Raw genomic sequence first — 20,682 nt, forward strand, 5'->3', positions numbered from 1 at the left:
TTGTAGTAGCTAGAATAGGACTTGGCAGGATCAAGCCATTTTTCCTATCTCTGCCAAGAAGCAGAAGGAATTTTTCAGACAGTGACCTCCTGCTTTCTTTTCCCTCTTCTGGGGGCTGGAGGCAGTAGAGACAGGCAGTACCCAGGGTTTTGGAATGCATGTGTAGGTTTCTAAGCCTTGTGCCTAGAGATTCTCAATTGCCCAAAGGCGTCCTTGTGCAGAGGTCAGGGCAGCTTCCAGTAAATACTCAACTGTACAGAGCTGACCATCCTTCTGTGTTTCAGTGATTGAAGTTTCAAATATCCTTAGTGTGGGTTTAAGAACTTGTGCTTTTATTGAGCTCTGTGAGTGTGTTGCTGTTTACAGAGGTGAAATTGAAGAGCAAGCATATAACACAGCTGTACTGTTGGGTGCACCAAGTGATACCCATGTAGATGCTCTCTTGCTGTGGGATGTCATTGAAGATATCTAGGCTGCTTTATAAGGCAGCAAAGCCCAGCCTCACCAACCTCATCCTGTCCAGCCTATGTCTCCCTTCCCTCTTTATTATGTTGCAGTCAGCTTAGATTCATTCCCTGCATGCATCCTAAGCCCTGAAAATACCAAGGCCTCCACAATTCAGAGTTCTCTGCACTTTGTAATACTAACCTGTCATGGAGACACAGCTCAGTTTTCTAATCTGGTTTCCATCTGATATAAAGCCAAAAGTCAGTCTCTTGACACTTTTGCTGTTGCTGAGTGATAGGGAAATCTGAAATGATTCACTGAAGGTTAAGGGAGGATTGAGTTAACAACATTCATGCTTGTGCCAACTGGAAATTCTCCTGTCTTACATAACATTTTGGATAAAATTATATTGTAAAACTTTATAAGAAAGGGAAGAGAATATAGGGTGGTGAGAAAAAAAATCCTGGTGGCTTGAAGGACAGGGAAGATACAGACTCTTCGAGCACCTGAAACTTGTGAGGAAATATGTAGGTATATTTTCCTTTATTTAAAGTCACTGATATTAGTTGCTTTTTAAAATTTTACTGAACTGTTTATTTTTTCAAGTTGTTATTCAGTCACTAGAATCAGATGTGAATTCTTAATTTCTCCCTGGCAGGGTTGAGAACTGTTATTTTTCTTTACACTCATTATATTAGTCTCAAACATGCCTGATCATAAGGATCACATAGGACTGTATCAAGTAAAGGTTCTAGGACTGGATCCCAGAGGTACTACTTCAGATTTGGGGTTTAGAATTCTGTATTTTTTTTTCAACATTTATTTTGAAAATAAAAATTTTAAAAATAATATTCAAGTCTATTTCTTCACCCAGATTCAGCAATTGTTAAAATTTGCCACTTTTGTACTATACTAAACAGTTTGCCACTATAGATAGCTGGATAGATGATGGATGGATAGATGGATAGATAATTTGTCCCGTTTAACATAGAGCACTTAATAATCTGTTCTAATTAGTTCCCACTGTGGTTCCTGGCTAGTTTGCAATCCCTAGATACCATAGAAAGGAACAACCTTTAGTTAGAAGAAGGTTAACCTCAACACAGAACTGTCAGATGGTTCTTGTTTATTGTGAAACAACATCATACATATAAATATGCATATTTAAATACACATGTACCCTTTAAAACTGATGACCTCTGTTCTCTTCACCCTGATGGAACCAGAAGACTGGCAGGAACTTAGAGCTCCTTGTAGGCTACTGCTAAACACTTGCCCTCTTCTCCCTCACATGTAGCCATTTTCCTGAATTTTGCATTATTAATTCCCTAGCATTTCCTCAATATTTTTCTCCACATATTTATCAGATAAGGTGTTTTGTTTAGGTTTCCTGCTATTGAACATTCTGAAATGGATGTGTCCTCGAATGACTTGCTTTTTCTGACAAGTGACTTCAGCAGAGTTGGCTGTTTATATATTAGAGAGGTGTTGTTATAATTAGCAATAATATGTGAAAAGTGTTGGGCCTTTTGCCTAACACTTGATAAGCAGTCAGTAAATTATAGTCTTTGTTGATGTTCTTCTTTTTACTATTTGTCATTATCCAGAAGTTGGAAATTCAGATATACTGAAATTCCCTTCTCTGATAATAGGCTTTTTTGTTGTTTTTTGGCTGATTGAATCTAGACTATTTTAACTCCATCCCCACTTCTTGTTTCAAATCTAATCTCAATTTCTAGTTTCCTTCTCTGAGTTACTCTCACAATGTTAAAATATACATATTTTCATTTACATGCTTAATTTGTCTTCTTTTGGCCTCAAACATAACATGCCCCAGTTTAAAGTTTTGATTCTTATCTTCCTCAGTCCCCAACATTTCCCTACCATCCTACTCTCTAGTTCAGTTAAAGTCATCACCATCAACTCAGTTACCCTGGGCTAAAACTGAGACCCATCCTTGAATCCTCTCTTCTTTAATCCATTAGCAACTCCTGTAGGTTCTGCATCAAAACCCTGTCATGCCTCTGAGCACTTCTAACCCTCTTCAGTGTCACCTCCCCAGTGTAAGCCCACACCAGCTCTCGCTGGATTACCACTGCCGTCACTCACTGCTCCCTCTTTGTACCCTCCCACTCCCACCATACGGTATGAATCAGGTCTGATCACTCCTCTGACTACAATCCTCCAGACTTCCCCCTGGAATTATAAAACATGCCAAACACCTTGCCATGGCCTTCAGATGTGATCAGACATTGGTTTTCATCTCTTAGTTCGGTTTTCTTCATTCCCTGCGGCCCAGTCACATCCAACCTCTTTCTCTCTTCTCGAACATCCCAAGCTCATTGCCATCTCTGGGCTTTTGCACTTACTTTCCTCTGTTCCTGGAACTCTGCCCACAATTTTAGTGTGAGGTTTCCCTTTCATAGTTCAAATAGTTCTAAGGTCATTTCCTGGGAGAAGCTTACCCTGACTCTCCTAGAACTTCCCATCCATGTTTTTCTTAAACTTTTAACTTTGTTTCCTTCAGAACTGTACTTTCTAAACTTAAACTAAAATATTTGTTGACCTTTTTTTTAATCTTACTCCACAAGAATATGAGCTACAGTAGAGTGAGTAATGGAGTGTCTGGTTTATTGCTGCATTCTCAACATCTATAATAGTGCCTGGTATATAATAGATGCTCAATAAGTATTTGTTGCATTGATGAATGAATGAATGAAAGGTAACTCGAGGCTAAAAGAATAACAGAACTTGTTACCTATATCACTGAATAATAATAGTAACTATATGGTATGTATATATTTTTAAGGCATTAAAATATTTTATTTTTCAGGATTAATTGGAATTCTTCAAAATGTCAGGTAAGTTTTTATGGCTATATTTGGAATGTGCTTTATTTTTAAATTTGAATTATGTGACTGTTTTCCTTAAAGGGGGTCTTTATTTCATTTTGGAGTTTTTAATTATTTAGTATTTGGAGAGCATAAATATATAAAATGTATACATATATTTATACATATAAACTATCTATCTTTGTCTGAAAAGGATTAAAAAAGGACTTATATTAGCATATATGTACCAAATGATCTTTAAAGTATATGGGGCAAATTAGGTGAAGGAAAAGCAAGGGTAGCAAAGCAAGTCTGTAAAGAGAGGTGATAGCAAGTAATGGTGACAGCCTGTGGTGACATCCTGCCTTGGTAGAGGAGGGCTGAAAGTAGGCCCTGCATTTTCTAGAAACTGATATAAAGAGAACCCCCCCCCCCACATTTAGGGGATTTGTGTTTTCTATGAGATAAAAGTCAACTGGTTGTTTAGGAAATTGAGAACTTTTTCCTATAGTGAGTCCAGAGAGAAATTTCTCTAATCTCAACAAGAGGACAAGGTGTAACATCATGAAAATGACTCCAATATCTGCTTTGCAGCAATTACTGTGACCCAGGTTGGCTGTAGAAAGAATTCAGTAAAAATATGGGTCACTGGAGATGTAGTCTAAACTACCTCTAATTGAATGGCGTGTAGAACCACTGCTTTCTACACCATTAAGTGTTTAAGGTGCTATGTTTTGATTTATTTAGATACCACTTTCCAAAAAGGATTAGGGGAAAAATCAAATTCACTCTATCTGTATATGCTTGTTTTCTCACATTATATAATAGGAAAAAAAATTTTAATATTGTGCGAGGAATTTACTATGTAGGTAGGAGTTAGCTTCAGGTCAGCTGAACCACTAGTATGAAAGCTCTTTGCTTTGGTCACGAGCACAACATAATTGCTTAGTTTTATTTTTAATCTATGTGCAGTTTGAAAATTTACAAAATTTATTAACAGGTTGATGTCTAATACAGGACTAATTGTTTTTATAAAAATAAGAATGTCTTCATATTTATTATATTGCTTGATGCATACTAATAAGAAAAATATGAACTTATTTTGTTATCATATTATCATTTCCTTTGTAAGTCATGTCCCCTCTCTTTCCCCCAAGGTGTAGTCCCCACAGCTCCCGAGCAGCCTGAAGGTGAAATGGAAAATCCAATAAAATCGCCAGATCCAAGGCCTGATGCCCCTCCTGAATACAATTCTCATTTTGTACCAGGTAGGTAAAATATTCATAAACAATCTTCCCTCCTCCAGCAAACCATACTAATAGTTAAAATTGCTTTTTAAATTAATTCATTGATTGAGTCAATACATAAATTTTTAATGCTAATAGGGTGCCAGGTGGTTTACTGTGTGTCTTAGAAGACATTCCTGTCTTCATGGGATTTACAGGCTATCAGAAGGAGGTTGTACAAACACTGATGACATTCTCTCCATTCTATTATGGACATATGAAGAGAATGTTATAAGGGAACAGAAAAGAGTAGCTGACTTTGTCAGGGAATTGAGGAAAGCCCTGACTGAGGAAATCAAGTTTTGCTGTCATGATGAGAATTTCACAAAGAAAAGTGGGAAGTGACCGTGCGTAGAAGGAAGAATTATATGTCTAAAAGCACGTGGTCATGAAGGTCTGGCATGAGGCATGCGTGCAACGAAGAGCAGGAGAAATTCAGAGAAGTGGAAGTGAGTGGCCTTGAGTGCTATTTAGGAGCCTGTTGTTCTGGAAAATATTTTTATAAGTCTGAATACACTACTGATGATAACTCAGGAAAATGAATACTTATACATGGCTGGTATAAATTTGGGTTTTTTAAAATAGTCTTTTTGGAAAACAATGTGTCATTATGTAAAATTTTAAAAATTAAAAATATATTCACTTTTGACCAAGGAAATATATTCAGTCAGTAATATATTCAAATATATTTTAATGACTTAGGAAATGATAGATATAGTTTAGCAATATTTCTTTAAATATATATATTTAAGTGTATACCTACAGGTGGAAGCCACTGGTGAAGCTCTGAAAGGGCAAAGAAGCCCTGGTATTTATAGGATGATAGCAAAGATGTTGTTTTGACTTTAGACATATGATCCATGCAGCTCAGGTTGCTGAAAAAAGTAGGATTCACCGTCCTCCTTTTCCTAATGTGTATGTGTATTATACAGATAAGGTCATCATAACTTACCTCATTACTGCCTCAACCTCTCCTAAATCCAATATATTGGCAATCCTAAATTATAATAATGCTTTATCTGATAATTTTTCTACATTACACTTCAATGACTGTCACCATGATGTACACGATCAATGTTATATTCACCAATCACTCCATATCCAAGAACCTGGATTCCACTAGAACAGAAACTCTACCATTTCTAAGAAGCAAATACTGGTTATAAATCATGTTCTGCTTATGTAGGAAATATATGTCTATTTTTCTCTATATTTACAAAGAAAATTCGCAAGAAGTAGGAGACATCCTCAAATTAAATGACTAGATAAACTGAAAACATGATCATGCAGAACATACAACTAATGAGGTTTCAACTATAAAATACAGTAAAAATTCGTCGTGATCGCCATCTAGTGGCTGGACTCTGTACATACTCATAATGACTGATAGAAATTGTGTCTGTAATTCACATTAAGAATTAAGAAACTTGAACTACTGTAGTTGAAATATTTGTTTTAATGAATTTATTTAAATTAAATTACATAATTTTATGTGTATTTTAGTACAGGATATGTGTTCCTACCAAAAATAATTTTGTTCACTATGCTTGTTTAAAAGGATAGTTAATAAAGTAACCTTTGTTATATATAGTCTATTTAAACAGAAAATATGATTTTTTGGCAATAAAAAAGAATGATAATATTCAAAATAACTAAGAAAACTCAAACACTATAAGACAGTGTTTCTCACACCAGTACTGGTAAGACAATGCTCCATGACAGGGTTCTTTATTTAAATGAGTATAAGATACTATAGTCACACAAAGTTAAACGTGTGTTGTTTTTTGTTGTTTTGTTTTTATGAAGAAGCAATCATAACTTTTAATGGAAATTGCAAAGCTCAGAAGAGAGTATAATATGCCAGTTTCCCAAACATAATTTCATTGTGTTTTTTCCTTTTTTCTGGTAATAAATACCTATAAGAAAACTCATTCAATCACAAACGTTTTATATAATTTTTGTTAGAAATACTAATTCTATACTGAATAGCCCTAAGATCTAAATCATAATTTTGTTTCCAACTTATTGATCCTCAAATTTTATATTTAAATTACATTATAAATTATTAACTCATTATAGTGATATGTTGATTAATGTCCTTAAGATAATTTATGTGACTTTTAGTTGCGTTGTTGTTTTTAATAATGGCTAAAAAGAGGGGAAGGATATCTGATTTCTACTCCAATTTGGGCAGTCTTAAACACAATTCTTAAAGGAATTAGACTATATTCTTCATGTCAAAACTCAAACACATATTTTCTCTCATTTTTTTCTAAAGACGTTATAGCTTTTTCTCACTTAGCTCTAACTTGACATTGTTTCTAGTTAGCATCATTTTTCCTTTGGTCTCTGCTTACTCTCAATCTCTATCAAGAACACTGTGTCCCCTACCCTTTAAACACTGCTATTCCCCAGAGTTCTTTGGTCCACTCCCCTGTCCTTCCCTGTTCTGTCTCCCTCTCTCACCTCTTCCATTCACCCTTCCTTTTACATGCTATCCTAAGTGATCTTGGTAACACCAATGGTTTCTTTTGCCTTTAATCACTTACGAACCCCATATCCCTAGCCCATATTAGTCTACTGTGCTCTAAAACTTGCATTTCCGACTGCCTGTACACTGCTTCTGCTGGATAACCATTAGATCTCAAACTCAGTGATCATCAATACAACTTTGATCATCAATACAACTTTGTCATGTTGCTTATAAACTCATACCCTCTATTTTTTTTTTACCTACTTTAGAGGCTACAGGAGCCCAAACCAGAAACATGAGAATCTTTCCTCATATCTAGTCCAATACTAAGTCAATACTGCCTTTTAAATGCCAATTATCATTTTTCCACTTTCTTTATTTTTTCACTATAATGAAACTTCTTAGCTTTCCATTTGGACTCTTGCAAGCACTTCCTGACTAATCTAACAGTCTCATTTACAAAGGATTCTACATGTAAAACTAATCTCTCTACTTTCCATTTTATTGGCAGAAACTTAAACTTTGCATAGAATACAAGATCTTTCATAATCTTCTCTCCTTCTTACCTTTCTTTCCAGCTTTGTCTGCTACATCTCCACACGTAGTCTTTACTCCTGCAGTACTGAGCCTCGTGTATGCACCTGCTTGTTCCGATCTGTCTCCTTGTAAAACTTTCCCTGTCATAGAGGTCGTGGCTAGGTCTAGTGTGTTATCAGTCTTCTCTTCATAGGTAAGATGCTACTCCTCTCTAAGCCCTTAACACACTCTGCATCTACCTGTGATTACACCAATTACTCACTTCATGTTAACCACTCACTTTTTCTTATAAATCTGTGTGTCCTCCACAGATCTGGATGCCCTTGAAGACAGGCATGTGTTTGTATATCTTTCTGTCTCTAGCAGCAAGCACAGCAGCTGGTCCTTGAAATAGGGTTGAGGATATTTTCTAGAAAAAGGAATGTTGGATTTACCTCGTGGCCTTGTTTTCAGATAGTATTGGGAGAATTAGTTTCATAATTCATGACTTTTATGAGTGGGATTTTTATGAGTAACCAAAATGTCCCAGACTTCATCACCTTCAAAGACTACTCTTCTGTTTAATGTCCATATCACAGGAATCTGAGCCTCTGTCCAATTTGCCACACAGAAAGTGCTATCTTTGCACTATTCTCATCCCATAGAACTTCTGGGAGTCCTAAGGAACATCTCATCCTGGTGGTGACTGGCTTTTTTAGCATTAGCTGACCCCAAGCCACTGCTTTGCCCTTATGATGTCCCATGGAAGGGTGCAGAACTTAAGGACTTAAAAATAGCTGCCAGCTAGGCTTACTCTTCCAGTCTACAAGCCAAAGGTCCTCCACAGAATCCCCTCTTGGGTGTTGCTCTTCCTTGCCTTTGGTGTAGGGGAAGTATTAGCATAATTTAGTTAAGGGTGCTTTTGCAGTCAGAATGCTTGAATTCGAATTCTGGTTCTGACACATATTATCTAGTGACCCTCAGCAAGTTACTTAACCTCCCTATGCCTCAGTTTCCTCCTCTGTTAATTAGGGATAATAATAATAATACCTACGACCTAGGATTGATATAAAGATTATAAGATTTAATACTTGTAAAGTTTTTAGAACAGTGCCTGAAATAAAATAAGACCCCAGTAAGTGTTAGTTATTATCTTTTTTTTTTCTTCTTTGCAGCTGATATAGCTTTATCCAACAGGAGTTTTTTCCAGATCTATATGGTATCCAAGACCTCATTTGTTTGGGGGCTCTGAGAGAGAGTATAGTATCCACCTTACCCCACTCTCTGAAATCTTTTTCCTTCTGCAAGAGTGACCTTTTCAAAGAACAGCTTCCAATGAGACTGTTCACATTTTTCAGGAGATAACGTTCCCTGCCCAACACAGAGTGTGGCATTGCTCTTTGATTACAAAAGGCTCCAGATTCCTTAGTCCTATAGACCCACAGTGCCCCAAACCTCAGTGACTTAGCGGAGCTTTAACAACACAGCCCAAATCTGCCTTTTATAATTGCAGTCTTCCCTTTAGCATACTTACCTGGACAGAAGGTGAATCTCAGCTTCTGACACTTTCCTTCTGTCACATGGACTGACAACCCAATAAATAAATAAAAGAATAGAGATACAATAAAACACACATATATGCATATATATACATTATAAGAAAAAATATAATAGTAATTTTCAGAAAGAAATTATTGTTTAACCTATATTTACATAAAATTATTTCCCCCCTGAAGGAGGAAATATGCAGAGAAACATCTCCAACCATGGTGAAAACAAGTTCTTATGTGATTATATAATGCAATGTTGTAACATTGTTTCTGTCTTTTCCATTCCAGAGGAGAATCTTTGTCATCTTTATATTGGTTAAATAAAAAGTTCTTTAAATTACTGGCTTTTAAACATTGTTGATGGCAATCTACTATAATCCATGGTAAACAATACAAATATAGATACATTTGTATATATTTATGTATAACTTATACAAGTTTCACCAAGCAATACTGAATATGGTGAGTATATAGTATACTAGCAATGCAGTTTGTTATTTCCATTCTATTTTATTCTACTCTAGTTCATTTTATTTTTATTTATTTATGTTTGTTTATTTTGAAACAGGGTTTCACTCTGTTGTCCAGGCTAGAATGTAGTGGCATCATCATAGCTCACCGTAACCTCAAAATCCTAGACTCAAGTGATCCTCATATCTCAGTCTCTAGAGTAGCTGAGACTACAGGCACACAATACTGTACTTGGCTAATTTTTGTATTTTTTGTAGAAATGGGGTCTTGCTATGTTACTCAGGCTGGTCTCAAACTCCTGGCCTCAAGTGATCCTCCCACCTCGGCCTCCCAAAATGCTAGGATTATAGGCTTGAGTCACAACACCCAACCTAGGTCATTTTATTTTTATAAATTAAAGTTTGAATTATTAAATTTATTTTAAAGTGCACAACTATTATCATCAGTTTGTAAAACACTGTGTATCAGATCAGTATTTCTCAAACTTAGTGGCCAATAAGGATTAATGAAATAACTGTACAAACATCAGATAAAATACAGTGAGGCAAAAATTGTTACTAGAGATAAAGGACATTTTATAATAACAAAAATGTCAATCCATCAAGAAGACAGAACAGTTATATACATATATACACATAAAAACAGAGCTCCAAAATATATGAAGCAAAACTGATAGAATTTAATGATGAAATAGATAATATAACATATAATAGTTGGAGACTGCAATACCCCACTTAAAATAATGGATAGGACAACCAAGCAGAAGATCAGAAAGGAAATAGAAGACTTGAACATTATAAACCAAACTAGACAATACATACTCTACCACAGACACCAGAAATAATAAAACACTCTGCTGTATGACGGCACAATACACGGTCTTCTTGAGCTCACCTAGGGCATTCTCCAAAATTATTGTTAGGCCATGAAACAAGCCTCAATAAATTTTAATAAATTGAAATCACATAGAGTATATTTTCCTACAATGGTAGAAAAAAATTGGAAATCAACAACAATAGAAAGAAATTTTGGAAATTTACTAATATGAGGAAATTAAACAATAGACTTTTAAATGACTATAGAGGCAAAAAGAAATTACAAGGGAAATTAAAAAATGCTTTGAAATGAATGAAAACAAAACACAATATAACAAAACTTACAAGTTGTAGCTAAAGCAATACACAGAGGGAAGTTTATAGCTGTGCATGCCTACATTAAAAAATAAGAAAGATCTCCAATCAGTAATCCAATATTGCACTTTAAGAAAGAAAACTAAAGTAAACAGAAATAATAAAGATGGAAGCAGAAGTAAATTAAATAGAGAAAAAAGAACAATAGGCAAAATCAATGAAATCAAAAGTTGGTCCTTTGAAAAGATCAACAAAATTAAGAAAACGTAAGTCAGACTGACCAAGGAAAGAAAAAGACTCAAATAGTAAAATCAGGAATGAATGTAAGTCCATTTCTACCAACATTATAGAAATTAAGAAGCATCTTAAGGGAATAATATAATCAATTTTATGCCAACAAATTAGGAAACCTAGATGAAATGGACAAATTCCTAGAAAGTCACAAACTATTGAAATTGACTCAAGAAGAAATAGAAAATCTGAATAGACCTATATCATAAATAAAGAGATTGAATTATTATTTTAAAAATTCCCACAAATAAAGCCCAGGCCCAGATGGCTTCACTAAAGAATTCTACCAAATGCTTCATGAATATTTAAATACCAGTCCTTTACAAACTCTTCCAAAAACTGGAAGAATAGTGAACTCTTCCCAGTTTATTTTATGAGGCCAGTATTACCCAATTTTCAAAGTCAGATAATCACAAGAAAATTACAGATGACTATCTCTAATAAATATAGATGAATCTATGCTCAACAGAATACTAGCAAATGAAATCCAGCAATATTAGAAAGGATTATACACCATGACAAAGTGGGATTCACCCCAAGGATGAAAGATTGGTTTATCATATCAAAATCAATCAATGTGTATGCCATATTAATAGAATATAGGACAAAACCCACATGATCACATCAATAGATAACAGAAAAAGAGTTTGATAAAGCTCAACATCTTTCATGATAAAAACACTTAACAAACTAGAGATGGAATAGAACTTCCTCAATACAATAAAGGGTGTCTATGAAAAACCCGCAGCTAACATATTTAATAGTAAAGATTGAAATCATTCATTCCCTCTAAGATCAAGGACAAGACAGCATATCTTCTCTTGCTATGTCTGTTCCTCATTGTACTAGAAGCTCTAGCCAGGGTAATTAGGCAAGGAAAAGAAATATTAATAAATATTAATCCAGATTGAAAGGAAGAAGCAAAACTATCTCTGTGTGCAGATAACATGATCTTATATATATAAAAAATCCTAAGAAATACACACACACACACACACACACACACAGAGCACACCAATAAGTGACTTCAGTGGTGTGGCAGGATACAAGATCAATATACAAAAATCCAATTGTTTTTCCCCACATTATAAATGAACAATCTGAAAAAGAAAGCAAAGGTACAATTCCACATAGAATGACAACAAAAATGATAAAATACTCAGTAATAAATTTAATTATGGAAGTATAAGACTTGCATATTGAAAAACATTGTTGAAAGAAATTAATTAAGACTTAAATAAATGGAAAAGTATTTCACAGATTTGAAAAGTAAATATTGTTAAATGGCTATACTCCTCAACTTGATTACAGATTCAACACAATTCTTGCCAACTTTTTAGTAGGTTATATATACATATATATAAAGAAATTGACAAGCTGATACTCAAAAACATATGGAAATGTAAAGAACATAGAAGAGCCCCAACAACCTTGAAAAAAAATCTGGAGGACTCACACATCCCAATTTCCAAATTGACTGCAAAGCTACAGTAGTCAATACCATATAGTGAGTACTGGCATAAGGATAGACATGTGGACCAGTGTGATAAAATTCAGAGTCCTGAAATAAAACACCTGTAGCAGTTGATTTTCAACAGGAGTGACAAAATAATTCAATGTGGAAAGAATAGTCTTTTCAACAAATGTGCTGATATGAATGAATGTCAACATACAAAAGAATGAATTTGGAACCTGCCACACACTAGATACAAAAATGAACTCAAAATGTATCAAAGGCCTACATATAAAAGTGAAAGTGCTAAAACTTCTAGAAAATATAGGTGTAATTATTCATGACCTTGGATTAGGCAACAGTTTCTTAGATATGATACATAAAGCATGAGCAACCAAAGGAAAAAATAGATAAATTAGACCTCATAAAGATTTAAAATTTTGGTGTGTCAAAAGACACTATCAAGACAAAGAAAAGACAACCTACAAAATGAGAGAAAATACTTGCAAACCATTTACCTGGCAAGGGACTTTATTTTGAATACATAAAGAACATTTACAAGGCAACAATAAAAAGACAAATTATCCAGCTTAAAAGTGGGCAAAGCATTTAGATAGCTATTTCTCCAAAGAGGATATACTAATGGCCAATAAGCATATGAAAAGATATGCCACATCAGTAGTCATCAGGAAAATGCAAGTAAAAATCACAATAAGGTACCACCACAAACCCATTAAGATGACTAAAATAAAAGACAGACAATAACAAGTATTGGTGGAGGAGATGGGAATGTAGAACTCTTATACACAACAGATAGGATTATAAACTGGTGAAACCACAGTGGAAAACAATTTGGAAGATCCTCAAAATGTTAAACATGGCGATATCGAATACCTCAGCTAATTTCACTCCTACACAGAGAATTGAAAACATATGTCCACACCAAAACTTGTATATGGATGATCACAGCAATATTATTTATAATAACCAAGAGTGAAAACACCCCAAATATCTACCAGCTGATTAAAGGATAAATAAAATGTGATATAGCTATACAATAGAATATTATTCAGCCATAAAAAGAAATGAAGTACTTACATGTGCTACAACATACAAGATCCTTGAAAACATGCTAAGTGAAAGAAACCAGACACAAAGGTTAAATACTGTGTGATTTAATTTATATGAAATATGTAGATTAGGCAGTGATTTCCAGGGACCGTGGGGAGGAAGGAATGGGAATGTCTACTGATGGATATGTGTGCTTTTGTGGTATGATGAAACTTTTGGATTTAGGTTGTGGTGATGGTTGTGCAACTTTGAGAATATAGTAAAAAAAAAAAAAAAAGTAAAGAAAAGAAATAAAAACCTATTGAATAGTATATTTTTAAAAAGAATCAGTGAAATTAGATATTTTTCTTCCTATATTTTGCCTTATAGATTCTTAGTCCATAGATTAGAATGGGGCTCAGGAATTTGCAATTTTATTAAGAACTCCAGATTATTTGTAAGCACTTGATATATTAAATCACAATTTAAGAAAAAACATTTTCAAATTTTTTTTCCCTAAATTTGAAAGTAGTAAATTTAAATACCTACCTTTGAAATCTAGAAAATCTAGTTCCATTTTTTTCAAACTCCTTTCATGTCTAGCCACCAAAACGTCAGCAGATTCTGCAGGTGAGGTCTTACCTAGGATTCCTTGCTAATGTAAAGTTTTATTTGATTTTAACTAAAGTAGATCTACAGTTGTCCTTCTGTATCTGTGGGCTCCCCATCCATGGATTCAATTAACCATAAATTGAAAGTATTCAGGAAAAAATAATTAAAAACAATGAAAATTATGCATGTAAAAAACAATATGACAACTATTTACCCAATTTTCATTGTATTAGGTATTAAAATTAAACTAGAGATGATTTAAGTATTTGGAAACCTGTGTATAGCTTATATGCAAATACTACACCATTTTTATATAAGTGGCTTGAACACTGGCATAGTTTGGTATCCCTGGAGGTCCTGGGCATCACCCATGAATGCTGAAGAATGACTGTATATTGATAAATTAATATGAAATATCTTGGCTTACAAAATTTATTTTTGTTTTCAACCACAAGACTTTCCACAGGACATTGTTTCTTAAAATCTCTGTTAGAGGAGGAAAAGCTTTCTTTATCTGAGTCTAACCTTCCTGGCAGTTCAGGGAAAAGTGCTTGTGGGCTTTTTGTGGCTCTACCACTGACAGGATTTCAGTTAGGGCTATAAAACCTCAGAAATAATTTAGAGTCTTTCGCATATCTCTTGGTAGACAACAAGGGCCCCGTTACTTGCAAATTTTAATTAATGGATCATAAACACCTGGAAAGGAAAATAAAAATGAAAATATTAAAGTGCAAAATTATTCAAAAAACTCTTGATAACTAGAGTTCATCACCATATCTCAGCAGCATAGGCATTCTCATATCTACTGCTGGAAATTTCTTGAATTTTAAAAATATCATTGTGAAATTCAAAGTTACCACTGCTTATCTTAAGAGACCTTGATAAAAAAGAAATCCTAAAGTCAGCCATTAATTGTTGTATGCAAAGGCATTATTATGAGTTCCATTCTTAAAACATTATAAAATAGTGTATCTATTTTAAAAAATCCAGATACCCTGACTGATTTATAATGACAAAGGCAAAACTCATAAGATCTCTGGAGGTGGAGTGGGGAGAAATAGTGGAGGGTTAAGTGCCATGGGCTGAATGTTTATATTCCCTGAAATTCATATATTGAAGCCCTAATCCTCAGTGTGTTGATATTTGGAGGTGAGTCCTTTTAGGGGTAGTTAGATGGAGAGAGTAGAACCCTTACAATGGAATTAGTACCCTCATAAGAGGAGACATGAGAGAAATAATCTGTTTCTCCATTGTGTGAGGATAGATACAGCCAGAATGTGGCTGTCTTCAAACCAGGAAGAGAGCTCTCACCATTCGACCATACAAGCATTTGATCTTGGACTGCTCAGAACTGTAAGAAAGACATGCTTGTGGGTCTTTTTGTTTGTTTTGTTTTGTTTTTTTTTAAGCCACTCGGTCTGTGGTATTTTTTTATAGCAGTCCAAATTACTAAGACAACATGCTTGAGAAATTGAATCTAAGAGATGTCAGGATTGAGGACCAGTCTAAGAACTTGATGATGAAGATATATAAAAGTGATTGAATCAAAGGCAGCTCAAAATAGTCATTAAAAGCACTTTTTTGATGTAAAATAGACATTACTGTCTTTGTGATAATAAAGAATAACAAATATGATAAAAATTTACAATAGTAATTATATGCTAGACCTTGTACTAATCTCACTACAACATAATGAAGTATATTATCTCCAAAGAAGGAACTTAATGCATTGAGAGGCTAACATGTTATTTAATGTTTTAGACCTTATTTTTGTGCCTCTGAACTTGGAATAATTATTTCAAAAGATTTTCAATTATTTCAAAAGATTTAGGAGTATTAAATGAATTAAAATGTAAATGAATCCTCTTAATACATTGTCGGTACATGGTACACACTCAAAAAATGGAAAAACTTGTCATTTTCAAGTGGATATTTTATGATCCATTTCATCTTAATATAAAAAGTCATGTTAACTTACGATATATTATAGTGTTAAGAATGTATAACACTTTCATTTGTTTTCAACCCAGGACCGCCTGGACCATCTGTCCCTCCACCTGCAGGTTACCCAGGAGGCTTGCCTATGGGATACTACAGTCCACAGCAGCCCAGTATCTTCCCCTTGGGCCCACCAACTGGTGGTACCCATACTATCCAGTATCAGCCTGGCAGATATCCTGTGCCAAATCAGCAGGCTCTAATAACATGGATGCCAGGGCCACCTCCTGTGCCAAACTGCCCTCCTGGTCTGGAATACTTAGCTCAGGTACTCCAACCACATACAAATTATGTTCTTATGAAGTATGACCATGGGGATCCGAGAAGAGAAAACAGGCCAGACAGAGTTAATAAAAGAGATGAATCAGTGATGAGAAATGCCTAATTTGTGAAACTGTAAGAATGCTAATACTAATTTCAGAAGTTTGAAGGGGGAGCAAAGAGTATAGGGATGTTTTCAGTGGGATGAATGTGGTTTTCATAAGGATTTGTGTTAAGTTTTAAGGCATTCAAGATGTTTTCTTGAAGTAAACTAGAGAAATCGGAACAGGAATAGAAAAAATGCTCTCATAGATGCTAGTTGCATCATTTGCTTAGAAGTAAAGACTTAACATCAAGTAAACCAACATAAAAAAGAACAAAACACAAAACAGCAGGGCAATTACTGAATACTTTAGCCTACTGCTTTTCCTCCCCACCCATAATTTTCATTAGTCACTCTTGCCACCCTCAAAAACATACAATATATATAAAAATAAGGGACCTAGCAAGGATATGACTTCAGGCCAGGTTCCAGAAACTCCCTTCACATAACACAATGACTCTCTAATTTCTATCTATATAGGCATTCTGGAGCCACCAGAACATCCAGATTTTTTGATAAACTAAAAGTTCTATTACTCCAGTTAACACACAAATGATAAAGTAGAAACACCTTATTGCTGACATGCAGAAAGTTTTAGTGGTCTGGATAGAAGATCAAAACAGCCACAACATTTCCTTAAGGCCAATCCTAATATAGAGCAAGGGCCTAACTTTCTTCAGTTCTGTGAAGGCTGATAGAAGTGAGGAAGCTGCAGATGAGAAGTTTAAAGCTAGCAGAGATTGGTTCCTGAGTTGTAAGGAAAGAAGCCACCTCCTTAACATAAAAATGCAGCAAGTGCTGATGTAGAAGTTGCAGCAAGTTATACAGAAGATCTAGCTAAGATCATTGATAAAGGTGGCTACACTCAACAATAGATTTTTGATGTATACACAACAGCCCTCTATTGGAAAAAGATGCCATCAAGGACTTTCACAGCTAAAGAGGAGAAATCAAGGCATGGTTTCAAAGCTTCAAAGAACAGGCTGACTCTCTTAGTGGCTAATATAGCCAGTAAGTTTAAGTTGAAACCAATGCTCATTTGCCATTCCAAAAATTCTAGGACCCTACAGAATTATGCTAAATCTAATCTGTGATCTATAAATAGAACAACGAAGCTGAGATGACAGCACATCTGTTTGAAAGCATGGTTTGTTGAATACTTTAAGCCCATGGTTGAGACCTAGTGGTCAAAAAAAAAAAAATCCTTGCAAAATGTTATTACTTGCTGATAATGCACCTGGTTACTCAAGAACTCTGAGGGAGCTATACACGGAGATTAACGTTGTCTTCATGCCTGCTAACATAATCTGCATTCTTCAGCCCATGAATCAAGGAGTAATTTCAATTTTCACGTCTCATTGTTTAATGAATACATTTTTTTAAGGCCATAGCTGCCATAGATGGTGGTTTCTCTGATGAATCTGGGCAAAGTAAATTAACAACCTCCTGGAAAGGATTCACCCTATCAATTCCAATATGAACATTCATGATTCATGGAAGGAGGTCAAAATATTAACATGAACAGGAGTTTGGAAGAAGTTGATTCCAGCCCTCATAAATGACTTTGAGGGATTCAAGACTTCAGTGGCTAAAGATGTGTTGGAAATATCAAGAGAACTAGAATTAGAAGTGGGGCCTGAAGATGTGACTAAATTGCTTCAATCTGAAGATAAAACTTTAACAGATGAAGAGTTGCTTCTTATGGATGAGCAAAGAAAGTGGTTTATTAAGATGGAATCTACTGGTGGAGATGCTGTGAACACTTTAAATGACAACAAAGGATTTAGAATATTATTAATACATAAACGTAGTTGATAAAAGAGCAGCAGGATTTAAGAGGAATTTAAAATTTAAAATTTTGAAGGAAGTTCTATTAATACTATAGTAGGTAAAATGCTGTCAAATAGAATCACATGCTACAGAATCAATCGGTGTCATAAGCTTCATTGTTTTCTTATTTAAGAAATTGACACAGCCACCCCAGACTTCAGAAATCATCACCCTGATCAGTCAGCAGCCATCAATATCCATGCGGGACCCCCCACCAGCAAAAGGATTATGACTAACTGAAAGCTCAGGTGATTGTTAGCATTTTTTAGCAATAAAGTATTTTTAAGTAAGGTTTTTTTTTAGACATAATATTATTGCACACTTAACACACTACAGTGTAGGGTAAACATAACTTTTATATTCAATCAGGAAGCAAAAAGTTCGTGTTACTAACTTTATTGCAATATTTGCTTTATTGCAGCGGTCTAGAACTAAACATGCAATATCTCAGGAGTAGGCGTGCAGTGAATATTTTTACTTTTTAGTTCTATATGTTAATATCCTAGACTAGTAAAAGGGACTATAAATCATTTTAGTAGCAACGTTTGATATAAGACGTTTCAACCCCCTTACCTGGTTGTGTCCTATACAGGAAAAGGTTTTTAATTAAGCATGATTATGTCCTTTCTGTACCCTCCAGTTATTAATCACATCACAAAACATTTATGTTTAGTTAATTTTAATTTTATTTATCAGCACATTCATAAATTTCTTATTAATTATTCAACCAATATTATGGTTGAATACATAAATGCCATATTTGGTGAAATATGGCATTTAAGGCATTGTTCTGGGCCCAAGGATTAGGAATGGTCTAATGGTCTAAATATTAATAATCTAAAATCATATGAATAAGATCAGTGTGTCCTCAAGAAGGCTTTTTCACTTCTGCTAGCATGTTCTCACATACAACAGATGATAGCCCCATGAAATTGTCCATCTTTAATTTAGAGTGGTAAGTACTATTCCTAAGTAAAAATAGAAGTTTCTCTAATGGTATCTCCAACGTATCTTTTCATGTTTTAGCACCTAAGAATGTTAATTCTCTCCCTTCCTCTGATTCTATTCACATATTCCTGCCCTCATGGACCCTCCCTTTATTAAAGTGTGAACTTGGGGAAGACCCTGGCATTAGTAGCACAATGCGTTAACCTCTCTCAGAGATACTTGTGAAATAATACAAAATTGGACACTGCATGTGAGATTCACCCTGGCCTCTTTGTTCTCCCTAATTCACTGAGAGAATTTCCTTCTCTTTGGCTGGCCCACGTTAAGTTGTTCTGAGCTTCCTAAGCACCTCCAATCTAAGGACGGTATGTCAGAGAGATGGGTGAGTAGGGACTGATCTAGGAACAATGTATGTAAGCACAGCTTCTTCTAGATGCTATTACTATAGCAAGTAGATGTTTTTCTGGTATATTGGACAACTGTTTGTTAAAGTGGAACTGGAGGAAAGTGTTTTTCTTATGTGGACAGCTCTACTAATACCCATATGATCAGATGCAGATAAACTAACTTTTGTTGATAAACGTTTTAGACTCTATTCACCTTCAAAAAGATATTTTGGTATCAACTGATACGTTTGATGTCTATCTCATCAGCTTCTTTTCTAACGCTAGTTTGATTTAATTCTGTTATTTCTCTCTTCTAATTACTTTGTTCTATCCCAACAGTTGGACAACATACATGTTCTTCAGCATTTTGAGCCAATGGAAAGTACGTATAATTTTGGTTAATGTGCAATGGTATTTTAAAGAGGTAGAAATTTGCATTATTCAATATCTACTTCCTTCTTTATATGGATCATTTTCAGTGGTTCAAAGAGAAAAAATACTATGATCTATAAATTTTGTCTTCAAGAAAGTAATGGAGCAAATTATTTTGTATAATTTTATTTATCTATAAATCATATAATCAAAAACTCTTGGATTTGAAAAGGGCATTCATTTTATTTGGTCAACCCCCATCCTTTACCCATTATTTCTGTTCCTTATCCATCTTTCATATATGAGTAAAAGAAGGAGCCAAGGTACTAAATGAGTTGGCTAGAAGCACCACTGTCAGCTAATCAGTGCCAGAGCTGGAAATAGAAGCTAAATCTGCTGAATTCTAGTTCAGTGCCCTTGCTTTGGAAGTAAGAAGAAAATATCACAGTCAAAATCATGCCTGTTCTCAGTTCAGCCTTTCAAGATTACTGACCCTCACTGTACTAGCTGTACACGTTCATTTGGCCACGACAATAGGGCCTTTGACTTTTCTTGGTTTGTTTTCTTATTTGCAAATAGTAATGATCCTAGGCATCTCAGCATATTTCATGAGCAGATTAATTAAAGGTCCAATGTATAATCTCATTTGAATGATTTTATCATTAAAGTTTTCT

At 34.7% G+C, this 20,682-nt stretch overlaps 1 protein-coding gene across 1 annotated transcript in view; it reads left to right on the plus strand.

Annotated features, from left to right (window-relative positions):
- The window catches only part of PLSCR4 (phospholipid scramblase 4), a 41,461-nt gene that overhangs the window by 14,235 nt on the left and 6,544 nt on the right, over nt 1-20,682 (plus strand). The window contains exons 2-5 of the mRNA XM_069473131.1: nt 3,281-3,308; nt 4,436-4,546; nt 16,141-16,376; nt 19,976-20,018. Of these exons, the coding sequence (XP_069329232.1) occupies nt 3,302-3,308; nt 4,436-4,546; nt 16,141-16,376; nt 19,976-20,018 (397 nt within the window). The 5' untranslated portion in view covers nt 3,281-3,301. The remainder of the gene's footprint in view (nt 1-3,280; nt 3,309-4,435; nt 4,547-16,140; nt 16,377-19,975; nt 20,019-20,682) is intronic.

Source organism: Eulemur rufifrons, chromosome 7, assembly GCF_041146395.1.
Source record: "Eulemur rufifrons isolate Redbay chromosome 7, OSU_ERuf_1, whole genome shotgun sequence".
In the NCBI taxonomy this organism is placed as follows: Eukaryota; Metazoa; Chordata; class Mammalia; order Primates; family Lemuridae; genus Eulemur; species Eulemur rufifrons.